Source organism: Astatotilapia calliptera, chromosome 17, assembly GCF_900246225.1.
Source record: "Astatotilapia calliptera chromosome 17, fAstCal1.2, whole genome shotgun sequence".
Classification (NCBI taxonomy): Eukaryota; Metazoa; Chordata; class Actinopteri; order Cichliformes; family Cichlidae; genus Astatotilapia; species Astatotilapia calliptera.
Genome location: NC_039318.1, coordinates 26,856,280 through 26,872,574, shown reverse-complemented (window position 1 = coordinate 26,872,574; position 16,295 = coordinate 26,856,280). Strand labels below are relative to the sequence as shown.

At 39.3% G+C, this 16,295-nt stretch overlaps 1 protein-coding gene across 6 annotated transcripts in view; it reads left to right on the top strand.

The window, feature by feature from the left end:
* The window catches only part of cacna2d1a (calcium channel, voltage-dependent, alpha 2/delta subunit 1a), a 114,047-nt gene that overhangs the window by 80,258 nt on the left and 17,494 nt on the right, over window positions 1–16,295 (top strand). For 3 of the 6 annotated variants that reach the window (XM_026146517.1, XM_026146520.1, XM_026146516.1), the window contains 17 exons: window positions 520–603; window positions 728–802; window positions 1,437–1,508; window positions 1,706–1,777; window positions 1,880–1,941; window positions 2,291–2,367; window positions 4,226–4,234; window positions 5,811–5,819; window positions 7,394–7,454; window positions 7,542–7,639; window positions 9,392–9,476; window positions 9,627–9,689; window positions 11,734–11,843; window positions 13,280–13,354; window positions 13,744–13,811; window positions 13,914–13,952; window positions 14,038–14,109. In XM_026146517.1, the coding sequence (XP_026002302.1) occupies window positions 520–603; window positions 728–802; window positions 1,437–1,508; window positions 1,706–1,777; window positions 1,880–1,941; window positions 2,291–2,367; window positions 4,226–4,234; window positions 5,811–5,819; window positions 7,394–7,454; window positions 7,542–7,639; window positions 9,392–9,476; window positions 9,627–9,689; window positions 11,734–11,843; window positions 13,280–13,354; window positions 13,744–13,811; window positions 13,914–13,952; window positions 14,038–14,109 (1,131 nt within the window). The remainder of the gene's footprint in view (window positions 1–519; window positions 604–727; window positions 803–1,436; window positions 1,509–1,705; window positions 1,778–1,879; window positions 1,942–2,290; window positions 2,368–4,225; window positions 4,235–5,810; window positions 5,820–7,393; window positions 7,455–7,541; window positions 7,640–9,391; window positions 9,477–9,626; window positions 9,690–11,733; window positions 11,844–13,279; window positions 13,355–13,743; window positions 13,812–13,913; window positions 13,953–14,037; window positions 14,110–16,295) is intronic. The other 3 variants (XM_026146521.1, XM_026146519.1, XM_026146518.1) reach the window with 2 other exon arrangements.

The following is a 16,295-nucleotide window of genomic DNA, read 5'->3' as shown; positions in this document are numbered from 1 at the left end:
GAGAGGATTTAAGTCTGTGGTTTTTGGATACTCCATAAAGTTTACCAGACCAAAAAGTAAACATACAATTACAGTCTCATCCTTTACTTTTATCCTCTGCTCTCTTGTGGCTCTAACTTACATCCTCTGTTGATGCGGTGGTCCCCCGAAGCTCGCCACAAGAAGAGAATCTAGCATGTCGTAAAACAGAAATCAAAATGAGATCAAAACTGCAGATCAGAGTGAGAAATGATCCGGTAGCTAAGTGCTTCAAGATGAGGTCACATGTCTACCTCGAAGGACTCGGGCTTACCTCCACTGTGACTGAAAACAAGCCTGGAAATGCCTTGTCAGTGACTCATTGCAACACGTGACACTATTGGGAATTAAACTGTCCAGATTTCTGTTGCACCCCATTTCCTTGAAATTGTTCAGAATGCACAAAGGGACTTGACTCATCCAAAAAGAGCAGCAGGATATAAAGTAGGAGTTCTTGCAGTGATTTTTTTTTAACTGTTCTTTCTTATGGCTTTCTCTTAGAAACCTCAAAACCAGCTTATCTTGGGGGTTATGGCGATAGATGTGTCCCTGGATGATATCAGGAGACTGACTCCTCAGTACACTGTAAGGGCAACACAAATAAAGACACACAGATCCTGTGTATTAATAGGGTAGATATTACATTTGATTATTAGTTGCAGTCCTCTTTCACACAGACATTTGCTCCTCTGTTCTTTTTTTCTTCTAGTTTGGTCCAAATGGCTACTACTTTGCCATCGATCCAAATGGATACGTGTTGCTTCATCCTAATCTGAACCCACAGGTAGGCAGAACTTGTGAAAAATTGATTTGTTTCTCCAAAGATTTGCTTCTTACGTTAAAAACCATTAGATGGTCATAACGCCAGTCAAACAGTCATGAAAAATGGCATTCCTGATTATCAACAGGCTTATTGTTATGGTTTTGCAGCCTGTGGGATCACTTATGTTGAGTTTTAGCAATCATGTTGCAGGATGAACCTTTGCAGAAAGGTTGTGTTTCTGTGTATCAGATGTGAGATGTTTCTTTTTTTTTTTTCTTTGCTTACCAGTCTGCTATAGTCATTTCTGTTGCCAATGGGATGTTTTCTTGGATTTCTACACTGACTGCGTTATTTGGCTGACTTTAGTTGTTTATTATACACAAGTCAGCCATATGGCTCCAGGATGGTGTTTGTTGAAGCGAGGCAACACGGGCGGCATTGAGATATGCATTTTCTTGTAAATGTTGTATGCACAAATTGATTACAGATGATTACAGCAAATTATTTCATAATAAGACTGCAAAATATCAAAATAGTTTCTTGGAAATACATCAGTAAGAGATGATTACTAGTCTCTCCTTTTTTCTTTTTTTTCTTTTTTTCCCCCTGCCAACATTTTTGGTACGCAACACTAATTGCTCGCATTTCTGCGCAGACCGCCAAGTTTCATGAACCTGTAACACTGGATTTCCTAGATGCAGAGATCGAGGATGACATCAAAGTGCAGGTTTGAAAAACACATTTCTCTGACTCCTATAATTGCAGGAGGTCACATCAAAATCAGATAAACTGTAATACAAGGTTGCCAAATATATGGCCTGGATCCAAAAAGACTCCAATCTGGCCCCCTGGACATCTATCAAATGAGTCCTAATAAGTGACGTGTCACTATAGTATCATTTATTTGTAATGTTTGGTCAACAGATAAGAAAGCAAATGATTCAAGGTGAAACAGGAAGTGCGACTATATCTACACTGCTGAAATCAACAGATAAGGTAATTTTATTTGATGATGCGTGATCATGATAATTTGGTCATTTTGTCAGCTTATACACATATATATATATATATATATAGTCATAATATTCTTGCCTAAAGCGTTACATCGATCGAGGTCAGAGGATGTACACCTTTGCGCCGGTGAAGGGGACTGACTACAGGTACGCAAAATATTTTGAATATGATTTCGGCGACGGTAGATTTGGTGCATGCAGATGGTAGGCTTTTTAAACCTCGTGCATGTTTTGCATTCGTACTTTACATAGTCATAATTCTGTTTTGTGCTCATTAAAAATGATCTGTGGTAAGGGCAATATCCAGACACAATTTGGAATAAACTTTTGGAAAACCAGAGTGGCTAGTGTCTGCGCAGCTTACTGCATGTGAACTGGTAAATTATGCTTCCTGCTAAAAATACTTTGCAAGCCTTGCTGAAAGATTTGTGGTGGAAGACTGAGGATTTTTTTTCCAAAGCAAAATGTCATGTTTTTATCATTTGTCCTCTCGCAGCCTGGCCCTAGTCCTGCCCGAGTACAGCATGCATTACATCCGTGCAACAATTGGCGACACAATCACCCAGGCTAAATGTAAGTGCCACACTAAATCAGTTCAGTCTCTTTTGCAATTCAAGGTTTTCCACTCATTTATATATACAGACAGTAAATACATGGCAGTGGGTGGAAAATGACTGTTAATATTCTCCAGTGACATCAATGCTCTCCATGTAAGGGCTAAAAAACACTTGTGTGTCTTGTTATAGTTCCTATTCATCACTTATAGCACACCCCATATTTGCTCACACAGAGATAATATATATACAGATAATTCATTTACATGCTCTCTCCTTTCCTGCACTTGTCACTTGTGTATCTATTGCAAAACCCATGTTCAGTTGTGGTGGTGTTCAAAGTTTTTGTCACCAGACAAGCGGGACGAGAGGCTCAAGTGTCCCGTTTGGCACATATAGTACTCATCACTTCATTTAAAGCCAAATACCTCAGCGTGTGTGAGCCTGCCCGTGTGTGTTACCAAGAGGGTATTTATACATTTGTGCTCAGTCGTGAGATGATATACACCAGATCAGAGCGTCCATATGTGTGGCATTGTCGTCATGTCCCTTTTAAGATCTGTTTGTTCCCACTAGTAAAAGATGTCATTGACTTATAGTGTTACTCAAAGGACATTTTTATTGTGTGTCTATATTCATTGCAGCTAGGTTGGAGCCATGCCTGGTTAGAGTCTGCATTCAGTGGACATTTGTGGATCTTGTAAATGCAATATTACTTTTGATTTTGCATATATTACATAAACCTTACAGTCATACTGGTCAAAGCACATTTTAAGACTTCTAGGCCACCACAGCACACTTCTTATTTCAGGAAAGACACAAAGCCTGCTGGATTCTGGCAGTCTGTTATATTTCATCACCTTTCAATAATCATACATGTGGACAGTTTGAAAATGTCTCTTGGAAGGGCTTTTTGTAACATCTGAGATTTTGGTATTGGCTGAAAGTTTTAAAGTTATAACAGTTGATTTCTTTTTCATTACAGTGATTAGTTTTTGATTGCAATAGTTCAGAATAGAACAAATTAAATTAATGCAGAGTTGCTTTTGTGCTGAAGTGTGATGCTGTTAGTGTGAAAATTCAGTTTGAAATTAGTGTGCACACACACTTAAAAATGTGTTGTTGTTTTTTTTCTTAAAAAGTTTTTTTTTAATGTGTTTATCCATGAAAGAAGAACCTGCCCATGATCAGTTTAATGATCAAGTCAGTGTGTGAAGGTTAATCCCTACAAGCCTCAGGATCTATAAAAGAGAATGGTCATATTAAAAATGGTCACAGGTGCACTGCAACTGTAACTCTGAGCATTGAAGCCCCACCCACCTGCTGTTTAAACCTTCTGTTTTTTAAGCAGCAGCCAATCAGATTAAGTTACAGAGAAGGAAAGGGAATAGATTAACTGAGGAGCTCCACCAAGTCTAAATGTGAGGTAAAAGGACCATAAATAAGAATTCTTTCAGTTGTAATTCATGCAAAGCTTCTTCAATAGAGTCAACTAATAGAAATATGGTAATGACAATAAGAGCTCCACTTTAAATGTAAATGTAAAAACCATTTTGTTCCTCAAGACAAATCAAATGAAGCTTTTATAAGATGACTGAATGAACAGATTTTTGCCACATATCATAACGTTTGTTAAACTGCCCCTTTGTGCTTTCCACAAACTGATTACTTAAACTGTTGGGCACTTTCGTAGAACAATATTCTTATTCAATTTCCCTTTGAATAAAATATTGTGTAAACCCTGTTGGCTTACTTCCTTTCCGGCTCTCTTTTCCCAATTCCCTCTTTCCTCTCCTCATCTTTTCACTGTCCTCCCTTCTTACGTTCTCCTGCCTTCTTCAACTCTTGACCATTCCTGGTGTGTTGGACCCCTGCAGCGTTTTTGGGCAAGTATTCTCCTCCTGTTTTTTGCCTCACAGCCCCTGTATTCTTTGTATTCTCTTATCACCGGCAGACTTTGGATGTAACGTCTTTTCCTTTGGTTCACTCTGTCTGATGCGGCGGACTCACAAAGACGGAAGCATTTTGTTCTAATGATCTGTTTTCCTTCGTATGCTGGTTTCTGATTAATAATGACAGTTCTGTGACACTGAATCAAGCTGCTATTTGCTCTGAGAAGCAGTGCTTCGCATGCAATGCGGACCCACAGTGCGGCGCAGACAGTGTGTGCGGGTCTGTGTGTGCAAGTGTGTATTTAACCCCCCACCTGTTCCAATGGCCCTCAGATGTGGTTTTGGCACTAACCTACTGTAGCAGGAAGAACAGAGGACAGGATGTTTGCATTATTTAAAGGTGAAACCATAAAGGAGAAAGCTGTGAGTCTGTACCCCGAACATGAGTTAGTGTGAGTCTTTGTTTTCCTCACTTTTCTCCTTTTTGACTCACTTTGATTTTTACAACCTTGTTAAATAACTCCTAATGAAAGACAGGATACTTCTGAACACACTAAGCCTCGCCTCTTCTGTCTGCCCTTCTGTGTGCTTTGTCATCAGTTTTGTCTTGTTTGCAGGCATCGAATCCAAAAGTCTCAGCAGAACATCGTTAATCTCTGAAACTGAAGCCTGGCTTGTCTGCTTTATTCCTTTTCAGAGAGTCAGAGCACTGTAAATGTCAGTTTAAAAACACAGTTCAAGTCCAAACCATAATCTCCCAATTCCCTCATCTATTTATCACGCATTTGTTAAGTCGGTGCAGATTTTTATTTCTTGTTTGTGTATGAGAGATCGATTTATGCTGAAATCCAGAGTTACTATGAATGAATTTAGCATTTTAAAGAAGCTCACAAAACAAGCCAAGGGTTTTTATTACATTTTTTATTTAAAAGCCCAAAAAGTAAATTAATTCCTCATTTCCCAAATCTCTCTGCTATCCATCATTACTGGATACTTTGTGGGATTAGTAAGCAGTGACTGAATATAAAAGAAAAACCACATGGGTGCAGCTATTCCCCAACCATGACTACCAAAGAGGACAAGCAGCAGCCGTGTCGCCGTGAGAAATTCTGCTGCATCATATAATCAACAGAGAAAAATGTTAAGGTTAAACATTAAGGTTACGATCCGCGGCATATATTTCCCGCTTCATTTCAATGCACCGTATTTTTAATGCAAATGCATCACAGAAGTATTTTAACTCCACAGATTTATGCTATCGCCAGAAGAATGCTAATCCTAACGCTAAAAACACATATCAAACCTAACTTTAGAAACCGCATTTTAAGCCTCTCTTTGTGTTGTCCATCAGCGCTGTCTCCATTTGCATCCAAAGGGCTAAAAACCTTTAGTTCGAAATGCAATATTTCTATTCAGGACTCGTTCTGTGAATAAAATATTGTCACCTTTGACCCCTGTGGTTTTACCCTGTCTTTTCTTTCCCCTTTCTTTTCCCTCTCGTCTTTACCTCCCTGGGGGATGATTCGCTTGTTCATTCACTTTGTCTCTGCTGGGATTTTTTCCACTCCAGGGAAAAATGGCAAGTATTTTTTCCTTTACTTTCATCTCTCTCCTTCTGGTTCCGAGTCTTAGCGGTCTTTTATACGGCACATCTGGCCAAGTCTGTTCTGGTGTATTTTTATTTTTGCCTTTATACCTGATTTTCACCTGTTTGTGCAAAATTTGAATCTTTGCGGTCTGTAAACACAACTTTTGCCTCAGTTAGTCTAGCTGTACGAGTTATCGCAGCCCCTTATCATTACCAGAACACCAAATGGTGTGTTTGTGTCGATGCTGCTGGTGTCCTGACAGATGCAAAAAGTATGTTCCTTGGAAACTGAGCTGTGACTCAACATAGACGATAATCAGATAAGTTTCTCAATTGTGACGCTTCGCAGCAATTTCTCGTATTTAAAGAAAGTCTAAACGTGTTTCAGCATGCAGTGTTTTGAAGGGACATATTTCAACACAAATTACAAATTTACCTTAAACCTAACCAAGGAGTTTTTAGTTACAAACTTAAAATAAATTAAAATACCAAATGTAAACAAAGTCAGGGGAATAAGGAAAATGGAAAGCTACCAAAGAGAAAACAGACTGCGGATGATCAAACTTGTGACTGTCTTCATTGACATACCCACAACCTTCTCATTGTGGGGACTTTTTTTAAGAGACCTGTTATCTCTCATTGCCAAGACATACAGGGTTTTAGATCGTTTAATACATTTAAAACAAGATAACCTGATAAATAAATACAAAATGCAGTTTTTAAGGGAAAAAAGCAAACCTAAAAAAAGTGGAAAAAGTAGCCGCCACCTAAACCTAATAACTGGTTGTGCCACCTTTGACAACGAGAACTATAATGAAGTGCTTCTGCTACAAGTCTGAACTTTGACTAGGCCACTCCCAAACCTTCATTTTTTTAAATTAATTAATTAATTTCTTTTTAGTCATTCAGAGGTGGACTTGCTGGTGTGCTTTGGGTCATTGCTGTGTTGCATGACTCAAGTGTGCCTGAGTTTCATGGGAAAAAATGCCTCCTTCATGATTTTCTGGTAGAGAGCAGAATTCATCATTCCATTACTGCAACCTGTGCAGGTCGTGAACAGCAAAGCACTCCTAGAACCCCTTGAAATGCTGTGTTAGTTTTGCTGCACGTAATCTCTTCATTTCAAATAATATTTTATCAAAACTCGTGAGGATCATCAAGATGCTTTTTTTTAAATTTTGGTAAATTTAGTCAATCACAGTTAATTCATGTTTAATAAGAGGGGCAATTCCTTTTTCACATATAGCCAGGTAGATTTGGATAGCTTTTACCCCTTCGTAATGGAAGTCATCATTTAAAAACTGCATTTTGTAATTTCTCTGGTTATTTATTTTAGTCTAAAATTTGTATTATGACCTGAAACATGTAAACGTGAAAAATATTCAAAACATATGAAATAAGGAAGAAGGTTATAATAATTTTTTCACCTTTTTGAGGTATCAGTCTCGCTCAGATGGAACATCTCATCTCAATCTCAATATAGTGACTCTTATTAACTTGTCTATTCTGAACCTAAATTTGAACCTTTATTGGGGAAAACTCATATTACTTTATACTTATCGCAGTTTCTGAAAGCCTCATGGCTGACAAGTTTGATGAATATGGCTACACACTGATTGCACCGAGGTAAGAAGGCACAGACAACTTTTTATAAAGTTACTTCTAACATAACTTTTACTCAGTATGACTGGAGAATTGTTCCATTGCCAACAGAGATTACTGCAAGGACTTAAAGCCTGACGCCAACAACACAGAGTTCCTCAAGAGGTTTAACGATTACATTGACAGGAAGACTCCAAACAACCCCATGTGTAAGTATCAAAAAATGAAGAAATATTTACCACAATTTTTGTCCATTTTGCATGTTCTTGGTGCCTATGGTTATGATGTGAGCACTGTTTGTTATAGTAGGTGTACATGAAAAAATAATTTTATTTTTTTACTGGAAGAGTGCCAACCCAAACATACTCCCAGAAGTCTCTCTTTCCAGTGAAGTACAGGTCTGGCTGGATGGTTTGGTGTGCCTGACTAGGCAAAGCTTTGTAATGTTGAACCCCTCTGTTCGTGTTACCCATTTGATGCTAACTCTAAAAGTCTGACCATCACACGCCTGACTGCACATGTGTGAGGCACGTCGGCTTAGATGTGACACACACACACACACACACAGTATTCGATAGCAATATGCCTTCCACACCCCACCTATAGCCGCTCGACCTCATCCAATTACTCTGTGTTTGTGAGAAAGAGCAGGACACGTCAAGCCGAGAGCGTGAGCGGAGCAATAAAACACAAATCAGGGACCAGTGGACCTTTTCCCTAACATCTGACCAATGCATTAACATCCTTGCCATTTCTTACATGCGCTCATTGATATGGATCACTCTTTTTTTGGGGGGGGGGGCTGAGTAAACCAAAAGGTCCCCTGATATTTATAAAAGCTCCTATATTGTGTTCCTTGGTATAATTTGATGGTGTGCATTTAATAACTTACTTCAAACATCTCAACAGGATCAATCCAATAAAACTTTTCACCCAATTGAAATATTACTTTCACCATTATTAGCTGCCAGTTTAATGGAGTCCATAGAGAGCAGAGAAGGAGAGAGAGAGGAGGCCCATGTGGACTGTTGGGGGTTTGAGCATCGTTACACGCTTTACTTGGTTAAGCCACTGCAGTGGCGAAGAAGTTGAAGTACATTAGGAATTCCTGGGCTGCCTCCAATAAAGAATCTCTAATGAAAAACACTGCACAGAGAGGGAAGGTGGAGTAGGAGGGAAATAAAGTGTTACACCAGCTGTTTTCTCTGATGTGTGTGTGGTGTGTCATAAAGGTTGGAGGAGGTGGAGGGGGTGCACCGACGAGCCTCGATGTTAATGGACTGAAGAGGGTCGCCTGTGGGTTCAAAGAGGCGGGCATAGCAACAAAAAAAGAAATGGACGAGCAGCTTGTATCATATGTTACCTTTGTCATGTGGTTTTTCACAGAAGACCGCAAAATGTTTTTTTTTGGTAACACCTGTGCTACCCTACCACCTACCCCAGAGAAGGAGGCGTGTGCATGAAAATGCGTGTTTCATTCCTACAGTGCTTTAATACTTTTTATCTGTTTCTGATTTTAAGACACTCTTTTCTTCAAAGAGTAATATTTGTTCTGAAAATTTTCATTTGTGACATTGCTTCAGCTTTATTTTTTCAGCTTTGTTTCCATTTGGATCTTTTTAGGTGTTTGTGATTTTGGTAATATCTCAGTTTAATCTTGTTCCCTTCTCTCAGTTAGTGATTTGGTTCTGGATACATAAAATGTGATGCAAATGTTAAAATATTTCCAAGCATGTTTTTGTTTCTGACAGTATTTCTGTTTTTCTCACAGCAGAGTTTGTGGTTACTCTCTATTAATGCTCCACAGTTTTCTTTTGTTTTTATTCCACATAATTTTCTAAAGTGCAACATCAGCTTATTGAGATGAGACAAGACTGATGCCTAACAGAAGTCTACCGACTCACTCGCATATTATTCCAAAGGTAAAATACTGAGGCTCAAAATTCTGTTTTGCTGTTTAGGCAATGTGGATTTGGTGAACCGATTGCTCCTCGATGCTGGCATCACCTCCGATCTAATCAAGATATGGAAAGAAAACGATCCGATGTAAGTGAAGCACCGGTATTTGGTAAAGAATGACCAGGTGGAAAAAATTGAACACAGGTGGTTCAAGTATTTCAGTTAATGTCAAAGATAAAGCACATTCCAGTTTTTGTAACGGTATGCTTTACAGCTTTATTTTACTCTGCTTGTCAGAAACGGTGTCATGTCCAGATATGTTGCGACTGAAGGAGGGATCACACGAGTCTACCCCACAAGGTATTTCTTAGATGATCAAGGGCAGGGTTGATTTAGGATCATGGGAAGAAATATGTAGTATGTTTAGGATTATCTGATAAAGTATTATGATGTGGTCTGCTTATAGAGCACCAACTTACCAATGTAGTGCTTGATTTTTAGTGGTTATGGCATAAAGTCAGATTTGTTATGTATGTTTGGATATAAATGTATATCCATTTACTGCTGTATGTCAGTGGGTGATGGTGGTATAAGCTGAGGAAAGTGGCCCATTGGACCTTATACTTTGGTCCCTAGGTGCTTGACCCAGCTTCTCCTGGGGATTGCCAAGGCTTTCCCAGGCCAGATTGGATATTTAGTTCCTCCAGCAAGTTCTGGGGTTTCCCTGGGGATCCTACCAGCAAAACATGTCTAGAATACCTCTACATAGAAGCATTCCAGCCATCTTAACTGGTCCTTTTCTGTGAGAAAGTCCAGCTACAGTATTCTGCCCCTCCTCTAGCTACCTAAACTTCTAGAGTGATCCCACAGAAAAGTCAATATCCAGTTAGTTCATACACCTTGAGTAAAGGTCGAGCAATAGCTTCACAAATAAATGTAGAACTTTGTCTCCATCCCTATATCGCTCCTATCAACGATAGTGGAGTCAAAAAAGTGGCATCTTACTATATAAGTCACATGACTAGAACTCAACATCCCGTCTGTTGTTTAGGATACAATGGAGATCATGAAACTGTAAAGAGCTTTTAGAAAATCCCAATAATCAAACGGATGGTGACAGTAGGAAGAAAAAAACTCTTCTTCGGTTGGGGATGAGGGGAAACAGAACAGAGAGAGAGAGGACAAAAGGTATACTAGAGAGAGAGAGAGAGAGTCCAATCTATTTTTTTCTCAAGGATTGTTGCTGAAAAATTGTTTGCTTTCATTTAGCACCCTTCAGAGTGATGAGTGATTTATGGGTTGCTTCCCATTCTGGTAAAACCTGTATTTTACTGAATCATTTCAGGTTCAGTTTTAAGGAAGTTTTATTCTTACTTACAGGATAGGGTAGCACGATCTGATATCCTCGTGTTGGTGTTGTTCCCAGATCATCATACTAAATGTTGTTCCAGGATCAACATTGCAAGTGACCAATCAGAATGTTGTGACGTCATACTTTTGCGACTTCGGGAAAAACCGGCGTAAAACCAAAAACTGTACTTAAGCTGCGAGAAACCGCCTCTGTCCGCCGATCAACGGACCCTGACCCTAACCCTAACCGTAACCCTTTAATAAACAGTAAGCAGAATTGATATTGTCCTTGCAACATTGGAATTGCATAAATGCACGAATGGCTTGGCGCGCAAAAGAATAACGTCACAACAATGTGATTGGTCACTTGCAATGTTGAACCTAGAACAACTTTTTCATGATGGTCTGGGAACATCACCAACACGAGGATATCAGATCATCCGGATAGCGTAAGTCATTGGCAACTCTGGTCTGTGGGGTACCGCAAGGCTCTGTCCTTGGACCACTTCTGATTTCTTTATGCATATTACCCCTGGGACAGGTTATCTGTAGGCACAGTGTTTTCACTGCTATGCAGATGACACAAAGCTTTACATCTCTTTAACACTAAAGGCAGTCATCAAGTTAATTAACTAATTTTATATCCAATATATTGAATGCTAGATGGCACAGAACTTCCTGCAGCTAAACATGGATAAGACAGAAATAATCGCTATCATCTCTTCTTAGCAAATGTTTAAAATTTGTTTTTAATTTACCTGTTTTTTTTTTAATTTTCTTCTCACTTTTTAATCTTCTCCTGCTACCAGCATTCCCCTAATACTGTTTCATCTTTATCTCTTCTTTAAATATTTTATTGCTATTTGTTTCCTATCTTGTTTTTGATTTTTGAAAGGTGCTCTATAAATACATTTTATTATTACTGTTATTAAATGTGAGCGTGATAAACAAAGAACTGCAGTTAGAATTAGATCTATAGATATTAGAGTCAAAAATGTGGTCGTGGTAGTATTAGATTGGTAATATTTGAATGCACTCGTCTTTATTTTTACAGTAATGGCCTGGACTGGACTGGACAAGCGGAGACGTATGATTTAAGCTTCTACAAGCGAAGTTTGGACAACGATCTGTACATCTTCACTCCAACTGTATTCGAAAATATTTGTGAGTAACAGCTACTCGGTTGTGTCATCACCTAAGAGTTATTCTCTCCCAAAGACAACTTTGGCTAAAATACCTAGAAAGCCTCTTTGAAGATCCAGCTCGTCCGTTACTACTCCACGTCACTGTGTAACATATTTGTGCAATGCCGTACAACCTGCAAAGTAAGCTAAAGAATGACTGGCTACAACGCAGTCACCAGGGTGTTCAACACAGTTCAGTGTTCACAAACATATCAGTGTCAAGCTATAAAGAGGCAGACACTGTCTGAGCTCTAAATAATTAGCTGTTAAATCTCTCTATCGGGGGCTTGTGGGAAATAAACCCACAACAAGGCTTGAGCCTTTACCTCAGTTCTCACCTTTGTCTTGACTTTCACCTTCACAGAACTAAATGGTTACAATGTATTGTGATCAGATCTGGTTCTCTTGTGCTCAGATTGTGATTCTAACTTAGAGTCACACTCAGTAACTAACTTATTTTTTCTGAAGTCAAAAGCGCTTCAGTAGTATACAGTGTTTTTATACAGTAAACCATACAGTTGTATGAATGAGTCACTAAAGGAGCATCAAATGGACAGTTTAAAAGAAAGTTGAGTGTAGTGGGTGAGGGGACAGCAGTAACAATTTTGTGAATTGTCTGTGAAGGTTCTCTGTCATCTAGGTCATGATAGTCCAAGGAGCTTGGAAAGAAAAGCGTCTGGACTTCTTTAAGTTGCTTGAAGACATTTCACGTCTCGTCTGAGAAAGTACAACATAGAAGAGCCACCTCGACGGGACAAGACTCGGCAGTCCATCTCCATCTAAAGGACAAAGGTCACTCTTTCGAGGAAACCAATGTTGACATTATGGACAGAGAAGACAGATGGTTTGAAAGAGGAGTGAACAAAGCCATCTATGTCCACTGTGAACGGCCCTCTTTGAACAGAGGCGGTGGTTTACGACAACAACTGTCTGCCATCTATAATCCAGTTCTGAGATCCCTTCCCAGACGCTTTAACTCCCACTCACATCCCGGGCCTTTTGACTTCAGGAAATCACATGATGGGGTGGGGCAAGGTCTCACAATCAGTTCACCCGAAAGCTTGGCTGATTGTGACCCACACCCGTTTTCACACCTTAGCTCGTGTGATTAGGTAGAGGATCATTAGGGGGTCCATGTCCCTCTTGTGGGGACACTCCCACAGGGCTTAAATCTGGGACTCTCCACCATTTGATCATAGAAATGAAGAAGCTTCTCGGATGAGAAGTGAAACGTCTTCAAGCAACTTAAAGAAGTCCAGACGCTTTTCTTTCCAAGCTCCTTTGACAGTTTTGTGAATTGTTAATTTGTTTAGTTTGCTAACTTTTAACGATAAAGCCAGTAAATTGTTAGTAGCCATAAAATGAAAATGTGCACATACCATTTTCAATGCAGCGTTTCCTTGGTTTTTCTTGTAGCTCAATATGAGGGTTCAGTTCTAGTGAGTAAAGCAGTAAACCTCAAGATTGACGATACCACACTCAAACCAGCTGGTAAGAACACACGTGCACAAATACAAATCACAACCCAATGAGTGTTTACATATTTAAGGCCCATTTCTCATGCTCCATCTTTTATTAAACCGCCTACACATAAACACACTTACGCTTAAAGCGATGCATCTTATTTATAGATCCACACCCTATAATGTGAACTTCTTTTCCTCCAACAACACTTGCTGCTTCTAATTTAATAGCCACTACGTTTGTCTATTTCTTCTTCCCTCTGCCATAGATACACAAACACACATACACAAACCACACATCAAGTTGTCTAGTTGTCTGTGATCTTTAGCCAAGTTCCATTTTCTGAGTTCAGAGTGGAAAGTTGACACAGAGGTCCGGTATGATCTAGGATGTCTGGCTTTTGTGTTTTAACCCAGTGGTCGGTGTACATTTGGACATAGATATGTGGAGAGAGATCTTCTCCAACACCTCACAGAGAAAAAGTGTGAGTAGATCCTATCTTGATGACATATTCAGCATGTGCGCAATTAGATACATTTTGTCGTTCCTATCAGTTTTCATCATTTTGCCCCTTTATGTTTTCAAGTGCAAGGATGAGCTGTGTGGCTGTACGATAGGCGATAAGGTAAGAGGTTCGGGTATGTAGAAAATGTTTTGCTGTTAGTTTTGGATGAAAATCAGCGCTGGTTTAATTATCTGTTTAATTCCAGAATTTAAACTGTTATATTCTGGATGATGGAGGCTTCTTGGTGATGACCAATCAGATTGACCATTTTAATGAGGTGGGCCTCTGGATTTTGTCCTTTTTTTTCTTTCTTTTTTTTTTCCATTCACACAGCAGTTGAAAATATAGTGATTCTGAGTGCCTGATTTAATGTGACCAGAACTCTGCAGTCCTGCGAAAGCTTAACACCCCAATTCTCCTCATCTGGAAACTGCCACAACTTTGTATCTAATTAGCAGTACCTGGCTACTACCTACCTTGGGAACAGTAAGGGTGTGTTTAGTTTTTCACAGGACATAGAACCCTATAAAAACATAACTTTTCACATGAGTGTATAGATAATGTAACAACTGATCAAATTCTGTTCATGAAATGAAATTGGAGGTTCAAGGTAAGCTGGATTTAAGTTGAAATATTTTGTGTCAAAACAATATTTCTTTCATTTTTCTTTACCTTGAAAGAAATTCTTTTTTTACTGCCAGAGGACTTACATGCTCAAAGTTGAATTGAATTCAACAACCAGTCATTTTACACACAGACTGACCTTTTCCTGGACTCACCTAATGCAGTTTGTCTTTAACTTGCCAGCTTTCTAATACAAAGCCCATAAAATGTTTGAATATCACAACAAATCTTTTGTGAATCTTCAGTAAGCCTAAATTTGCTTTTTTATTACTAAAAAAAAAACATAACAAGGGAGCCTAATAAAGTTTTCCCATGGCTTCCTATTATTAGCTAATTCAAAAAGCCCAAATACAGAAAATAAATGTTATTGTCCTATTCTAAAGGCTGACACTGGGCCTCTGTTGTCATCTGAGTAAATGTTTTCATGCCACCTCAACTCCTTCCCTAATCAGAGTTGGGTGTATGGTGGATAAATCAGTAGCCTCAGCAGTACTAAAAACCCAGTGACCTTGTTTATAAAAGGCAGTGTGCCCTCAATCATATTTCTCTCTCTGTGAGCTTCCCCTTTTCTCTCCCTCTTACTATGTCCTTCTCTCCCCAGCTTATTCCTTTGCTCTCTCCAAAACGCCCTCCGGGAGTCTGCAAGCTAGCAGTGCCGGGACTGTTAATTCATTATTTGCGTTATTGCACGTGGAAAGAAAAGAAGGCTCACTTTACCTTTATAGATTAAAAGATTTATATACTCTGCGAATGTTAAGATAAAGAGGAATGAATATATGGAGGACAGCTTGTTAACAGTGACCTGAGCGATTGACTGCATTCATAAAGTACAAACACACAGAGCACTACTTACTGTACACACACCCTCCTGGAAACACTGTTACTTAAACACTTCCATGCACACAGTCATGTGATACCTCTGATATACTGAGGCAAACTACTTCCCCCAAGTAAAAATTTATGGCTGCCCGATGGACTGTGTTAATCAGATTATACCGAAGTCAGTCATCCTGGTTTGAGAGTGATTTGCTGTCTGTTTGTCTTTAAATTCTCTGAACTTTTTTTGCACATGTCTACAGTTTCACGACTTTTTGTTGCACGTGTTTTACTTTGTGTGGGTTTTTTTTTTTTCAGCAAATTTACAATCACTGACCACTTTATTAGGTACACCTGTTTAACTGCTCAATCAGCCTATCGCATGGCACTAACTTAACACATTTAGGTATGTAGACATGGTCATGATGGCCAGGTTCAAAGCAAACATCAGGCTTCTGTCAGCTGAGAACAAGAGGCTACAGTGAGGCTACAATTAACATAGACTCACTAAAATTGGACAGAAGAAGACATTGCCTATTCAGATGAGTCTTGATTTCTCCTGCAACCATTTGGATAGCAGTTCAGAATTTGGCATGAACAACACGAAAGCATGCTGCCTTGTAGGCGGCGGCTGGTAGTGTAATAGTGTGGGCACATATCACGCCCCCCCCTTAAGTATTATGTCAATGCCATAGCCTACCTTGGCATTGTTGCTGGCCATAATTACATGATGGCTTGATAACATTATCTTTTGATTGCTGGTTCCAACAGGATAACGCACCATGTCACACAGCTCGGATCTTTCATAATGGTTTCTTTAGTGGACTCAAATGTCTTCCACATTCACCAGATACTGTAACTGTCGTCAGTGGTGAAATGGAGGATTGGCATCATGGATGTGTAGCCGACAAATCTGCAGCAATTACAGTGGGGCAAAAAAGTATTTAGTCAGCCACCGATTGTGCAAGTTCCCCCACTTAAAATGATGACAGAGGTCAGTAATTTGCACCAGAGGTACACTTC